This window comes from Orcinus orca, chromosome 15 (assembly GCF_937001465.1).
Source record: "Orcinus orca chromosome 15, mOrcOrc1.1, whole genome shotgun sequence".
Classification (NCBI taxonomy): Eukaryota; Metazoa; Chordata; class Mammalia; order Artiodactyla; family Delphinidae; genus Orcinus; species Orcinus orca.
This window is the reverse complement of record NC_064573.1, coordinates 5,607,970-5,614,769: the sequence shown is the minus strand read 5'-3', so window position 1 is coordinate 5,614,769 and position 6,800 is coordinate 5,607,970. Positions and strand designations below refer to the sequence as shown.

Here is a 6,800-nt window from a genome sequence, read left to right as displayed (position 1 = left end):
GGGGCTGCTCAAATTGGGCTTCAAATATAGACGTCCCTTTTTTCCCAATTAAAGATATATTTCAAATTTTGATCTGCCCTATATATTTTTATAGACCTTACACAAGAGCTTCATCTCCCTCAAAGTTCCTTAGCCAAACAGAACCTTGGCAGGAGCAACAGAAGATGACCAACAACTTTAGAAGCACTAATGTCCTGGCTTCTTCCTAATGTAGTTTCTGGCATCCATTTAAAAAAAAAAAAAAAGTGATAAAGTTTTCCTTCCTAATATAAAATCAACTCCTGAAACATACTTATTTTTAGATAGCTCAATTTAGTAACTTATTATTAGACAGTATACCCAAATGACAACCTATATGTAATACATTTATAACTACGAAGAAATGTCTATTACAAATTAGTAAGCAATAAAAAATAACTTCTCATACGTCTTTCAGTCTCAGACGTGCTATACTGTCTCTCACTGAGGACTGTTTGCTCTGTGTTTTAAATTGAACATAAGTTTGAGGAAATGAGGGAAAGAGGACTAAATAGCTAAGGGCAATAAAATAGAGAAAAATCTTAGCTATGATCCTGCTGTGTATGTTACCAGCATTAATAAATAATGCTCTTGTCAGGAGTATGTCTTCTACTCACAGAGCCAAAATATCCCAAATGCTTTCCGGTTGATGATTTTTGATACTTTTTTTCCCTTACAAAATGTAACAGCATTTTGATTCAAATTAAATTCTGCATCCTGTTGTGCACCTAAGGCCAGTAAAACTTACACCCTTAGCCCAACTTTACGTTTTCATGTGTAGAATCCCCACTGCATTTCTTATTTGAAAATGAAACCCATCCTCACACACATCTTAGAAACACCTGATGCGATCATCAAAGGTCAGTTTCTTGTATATCTGTGTTCTCTGATTGAAATATTGGATTGGATCTTGTACTACATCAAAGATTAAATGTGATAAAAGCAGCTTGCCTCCCCATCAAACCTTTTTAATGCTGTCTTTTTCACATAATACCTCCCCCCAAATCTGTCTGTGTGAAAAATAGATTTTTAAGGGTGCAATATACATCTGGACCCAAAGCTAGATCTGCCTCTGTCGCTGTGTGTTTTTCTGTGTATTTTCTAAAGAGTAAACAGTATGGGTTTAATTTCCCCACGCCCTTGATCCTTGGCCTTTCCTTACACACATTTTGAGAGTTGGGAGGCGAGGTGGAGGGAGAAACCAAGTCAGACATCAAACCCATTTATTCTGCATCTTAAATTATGACTTTTTATCATCAATATTTTGGTTACATTGTTACACAAAGGACAAATTAACATCCGGTTTGAAGTTTCTTCTTTGATTGCTTTGGGATCAGTGCCGTTTCCTCGGCGTACGAATCCTGCACCCATCAACTCTCAGCTGTGTTTTAATAATATTGTTGTACAAGGCGCCAAACAACAAGGATTTGGGAAACTGCTTCTAGGGCACCTCTGCCGACACCTTCAACCACTGCGATTTCCAGGTGGCCTCCCTCCAGGCGCTCCCAGGGGAGTGTCAACACCCTCTGGCCTTGGTGGGTCAGAAGAGGATCCTGATGGGGAAGAACTGGTTGGTCCCGTCGACTCTGAGGCGCCTGATCTCGGTGCGCTCACCCAGAAGTGGATCCAGCTGAACAAAAACATGCTGCCTGGAAGACCCAGGTGTGCTCAGCAAAGAAACCATGTGATCGGGGACTTGGTCATCACAGCTTCCGTGCCAATCTGACATGATTCAGGCCACCCAGGAACATCAGTCTCTTAAAGTATTCCAGAATGTGAATTAAAAAAAAAAAAAAATCCAGGTTGTTAGTTCCAAAAGTGCCTCTGAGAGAATCTCTTTGAAAGAATAAGCAGAAATGTCCGTCTGTCATTTTCACTTTGCTCTACAGGTACCTTTTGTTTGGTTTGGTCTCCTCCAAAACAAAATACACGGTTATTTTTTGTTTTGTCTTGTTTGGTCTCATCCAGGAATTCAACACACATTTTTCTCTCCTCACCCCAGCACAAAAGATCAGAGCAGGGGTGTGGACGGAGAGCTGTGTGTGGGAAGGAAAGTAGTTTCTTGGGGAGAACACACACACACACACACACACACACACACACACACACACACACAAACAATACAAAACAAAACTGGCAGTCCAATGGCGCAAAATTTGCTTCTCCGGATAAAGCACTTCTTAACACAATGTTCCCTTCCCCCTCCCGCGTCCTCCCATCCACCCGGGGTGGGGAGGAGAACGGCATGAAAGCGAAGCCATTCTTTTTCTTAAGGCTGAACAGACACACAGAGAACACGTTTCAAGGACTGTCGGGCGGTGGTGACTGGCAGGGCTCTCGCTGTGAGCCCAGCCTGCAGCCTGCGGGCCATTCCGGGGGCAGCGGTACCAGGTACAAACAAAGAAGAGAAGTCAGTGGTCCCAGTGATAACATCCCATATCGACTTTCCAATCGCAGGTACAGATTGCTCAGATCTGTCATTTCATTTCTCCTTCAGACCCTGTCATCTAAAACTAATTAGAGGTCAGGTTGCAGAGAGGCATGGTCAACATTCAAAGAAAACACTGGAGGTTCCGAAGGCGATCACGCTTCGACCACAACAGTCCGACGAAGGAGGCTAGAAACAAGCTGTCCTGTTCTGGCAAGTTCGGGGTGTTAGGAAGGGTGAACTCCTGCGTCCAGGTGGCAACTTCCCCATCCTCGGCGGGGCAGGGCGGGGCGGGGATTCTGCGTTCATAGAGGGAAAACCAAGAAGCCCGAGAATGTGGAGTACTTCCAGCCTCCCATGAGGTTGCCCCTCTCCAGTTTGAGGTGGACTTTGTCCTCCCTTTCCATCAGCAGCAGGACACCATTGCTGGCAGCTTCTCTGGTGACGTCCTGGTCCCCTGCGAAGGCGGAGATCACCGGGTAGCCGTTCTGCATTAAACTGACCTGCGAGGCAGAGGATATAAAGCTCAGCTGACCACGATGGACCCCATCCCACCCACTCATCTCCCCCCCCTCCTCTCCCCACCCTGGCCATGGACCTGGACCCATGCGGGGTCCTGACCCAGAGGACTCAGCTGGTGTCCAGGCCCCCGTGACCCCCGTCCCTGGTCCTCCCTGCCTCACCGACGGTGTGACTATTCAAACACAGCCAAAAGTGTCCGGCTGTCAGGGCGACCCACCTGGATGGTTTGTCTGTTGTACACTTTGACCACGTGGAAGCTGAAGCTATAAATCCCTTTTCTCGGGGCTACAAATATACTGGAGGCGAGATCGAAATGGTTGCCAATATTGACTAAGACCTGGAAAAGAAGAGGGGATACAGCACACACAGAGCAAGCCCCTCCTCAGCGTGTGTTTCAGTCAGACTCACAAAATCACCCCCACCCGCCCCTTTAGGAGCTGAAGCACCACCGCAGCACCTGCTCAGGGCGCCCAGGCCGCCCCAGGAAGGAAGCAGCCCCGGAGCGCAACGTCCTGTCGAGGAATTGATTTCCGAAGGATGCTAATGGATCGTAATTCAAAAGGATGGCTTTAGAGTATATTTTATTTATGCGTTGGAAACGTGGATGCAAATTGTGGCTGCTGTGGGCAGGGCTGAGAGAAAGCAGGGGAAGACGATCAGCTCGGTAGACACACTGAGTCTGTTCAGAGGTCCGTGGGATTCTGGGGACTTGAACGTGAGGCGTGGACCAAAACAGAGCTCCGTCCTGAATGGGCAGGGAAAGGGCTGTGGCATAAGAGGCCAACTCAGTGAGATAACTTCTGTCAGATAAAGCTTGGGACAAGCTTTGTGTGCTTTAGGAGAGAACAGACCAACTGTGTGAGGTTTCCTCTCTGTTTCCCAGCCCCAGGCATGCCCCTCCCCGCCGGCAGCACACAGTAGGTGCTCAATAAAGGCTGCTGGGTGAAAGACCACACTCCATAAACACTGGCTGCGCCCATTTCCCCTCACTTTACTCCACAGGAGGTGTCTGCTCTCTAAGCTGAGCTATGATGTCATGCAAATAAGCTTGGACAACTAAAGGGAGAGTGGAAAGGCAGCTCGGACACCCTTAGCTCAAACGGTGGGAACTCCGCAAGGTGCGAGAATAACGACAAAATGAGCCAGGAGATACAAAATCACGTGACCCTCCAGGTGCTATTTCTCCAGTAAAAGACGGACGAGACTGTCAGGATGTCATAAGCAGAACCTGGAGAGTGGAGGGTCCCCCCCATTATGAACAGATTCCCTTTCAGATATTCAAGGCGGAATATGGCCCCTCTGTCTGGACCTGTCCCCATTCCTCCTCACACACACATGCACAACTCAATTAAAATAATAAAATGGCCCGCCTGGTGTTCTCAGCTTTTAAAGTGAACAGCCAGCAACAACAGAATCCTAGATTAGAGACCCTGTCATCTGTTCAGAAAATAAATTTCAACCTCACACCCTTTGCTGTTATTTTGTACACACTCATTACAGATGGATCACACACGGCTCCCAGAGCAACGGGCAGGGTGCCACTGATGACTGCTGGGATGGCTGGGGACTGCACCACACCAGCTTCTTCAAGGAGCTCCAAGCAGTCCTTCAGCCCCTCGACTGCAGGGCTCAGAGACACTCGGGCTCTATCGTTAAAGGCGATGTGCTTCAGGATGTGTTCCTGTCTGCCTGACAAGGCTTGAGAAGAGAACAAAGCCTCCCCTCTCCAAGCCCTCAGCGCTGCTTCTCCCAACTCAGTGGCCTCAACTCTCGCACCTCCATTTCTAATTCAGGAAACTGGTAAATTCAGGGCCTTGCTGTAGACGGAAGAACACCCACCAGCCCCAGAAAAGCAAGTTTCACTTACTCCCTAACTGGGGAACCAGAGAAGCATCACTTAATCTGCCCTGTCATAGTTTGCTCATCTATAAAATTAGAATCCTACTACTACTTAGCCTGCCTACGTCACAGAGGGTTTTTTTTGACACCCTAATGAAAGGGCAGATGTAAAAATGCGGTGAAAACGATTTCACTGCCTGCTTTAGTTGGACATAATTAAATTAAAGACATGTATGTCTCAGAAGAAAAAAACAGATTAAAGAGAGACACGCCCCGTACACACCCCTCCCCAAATTTCAAGTACATAATCCTTAACAAGGATTAAAGCAAATAAAGACACTGGCCTAAGAAGAGGCTTTGGTGTGTGCAGATGTGTCACCACTCAGGCATGCGAGTTGGTTAACAGACAGAAAGGAACTCAGTCAAGTGTGCTCAGTAAGCCCGAGCTCCCTGTGTGGGAAGCACTTTGGCAAAAGGAATGGAATGGTGAGGTAAAGTTTGGAAACCACTCTAATGTTTCCTGTTTGCTTCCAAAAAGCAACAGAAACCAAGGTGGGGAGGGAGGACACTAGAGGAAGGTGGAGACCTCCAATCCTGGGCAGGAGTAACCCAGAGAAGGCGTTGCCAAAGCCTGATCATATGCAGACCCTTCTGCTTTGAAGCCAGTGGGAGAAGTTGAGTGGCTAGAGCAACTTAAGTCAGGGCTCTTCATTTTGTGTTTTCTTTATATACATCGATCTGCGTTTTATGATACGTTGTATATATTGTATTTACCGTACATGGCATTCATATAACCACACTCGGTTTGGTTTTGTTTATCTATAACTATACCTGCTATTTCCTCCCCCCACTCTCCCCCCCGTATTTTTCTGAAGACAGGCATCCTCTCCCCAGTCCTTTCCAAAATAAGCAGTAGGTACACATTTTCGGAGCCTCGGCTGAGACCTTCGGAGAACCCGCGGGCTGAGCGGGGAGAGTTTAAATGCGCTCGGTCCCTAGGTGGCCAGTGGGGTGACAGAAGGCCATCCACCACAAAGGACGGCCCCCATCCCGGCGAAAAGCAAAACGTTCACTGTCCTTTCGGGAAATCTATTTCAGCTCTCTTGGCTCTCCGGGACGCCTAGCTTTTACAGGACTCTCAGTCACCCCAGTGCCAACTGAGCTGATTAGTTCTAAAAAAGCTACAGTGTGAAAAGGAGAGCTTGCTGGAGAAGGGAGAAAGGGCAGAGAGGAGGGGAGAGCCTGGAACTCCACGTCCCGGAAGCCGGCGACCCCCCAGGCCCCCCGCCCTCCCCACCCCGGGCGGGAGGCGAGGGGCAGGCCGGCCGGCTGACCTGGTCGAAGTAGATGGTCATGGTGCGGTTGCTCATCTCGGACGGCTCGTGGTTGGTGCTCCGCGTGGCGGAGAAGGCCACCTTGGCGCTACCGGAGCGCACGGAGATGCCCAGGGAGGAGGTGACGGCGCCGTCCGCCGACGGGCTGGAGTCGCACACCACCAGGCACTTGCCCTCCAGCACGATGGGCTCCGTGTCATTCTGAGCCCGCACGGGGCAGCCGGCGGGCAGCAGCAGCAGCAGCAGGGCCAGCGCCGCCCCCAGGCTGGAGCCGCAGGCGGCCGGCTCGCGCAGCGCCCCCCGGCGCCCAGGCATGGTCAGCGGCGGCCCGCGGGGGCCCCGGCCGGGCGCCGGCATCCGGGCTGCGGGGGGCGGCGCGCGGGGGCGCGGCGAGGGCGGGAGGGCGCGCGGGAACGCGCGGGGCCGTGAGTAGCCTCCTCTGGCCTCGGTCCCCTGCGCCGATGGTCAAGGCCGGGGTCGTCCTCAGAAGAAAGGCGCCAGCGGACCTGTCAGGGCAAAGAACCCAAACCCTGAGACAGGGAGGTGAAGCTGCGTGCGGAGGAGGCGCGGCGAGCAGGTCCCTGCGGCGTTCGGGCCCCCTCCCTGGAGACCACCCCCTCGGTGCCTCGCACTGCTCCCCGGAGAGCCCGACTGGCACA

General features: G+C 50.5%; 1 protein-coding gene across 1 annotated transcript; it reads right to left on the bottom strand.

The window, feature by feature from the left end:
- Nucleotides 1-1,224: 1,224 nt before the first annotated feature.
- CBLN2 (cerebellin 2 precursor) lies at nt 1,225-6,498 on the bottom strand. Its single transcript, XM_004280004.3, has 3 exons — nt 6,142-6,498; nt 3,186-3,305; nt 1,225-2,949 (listed from the first exon to the last, which is right to left on the bottom strand). The coding sequence occupies exons 1-3, from the start codon at nt 6,496-6,498 to the stop codon at nt 2,752-2,754; spliced, it is 675 nt and encodes a 224-aa protein (XP_004280052.2). The 3' UTR covers nt 1,225-2,751.
- Between the last annotated feature and the right edge of the window lie 302 nt (nt 6,499-6,800).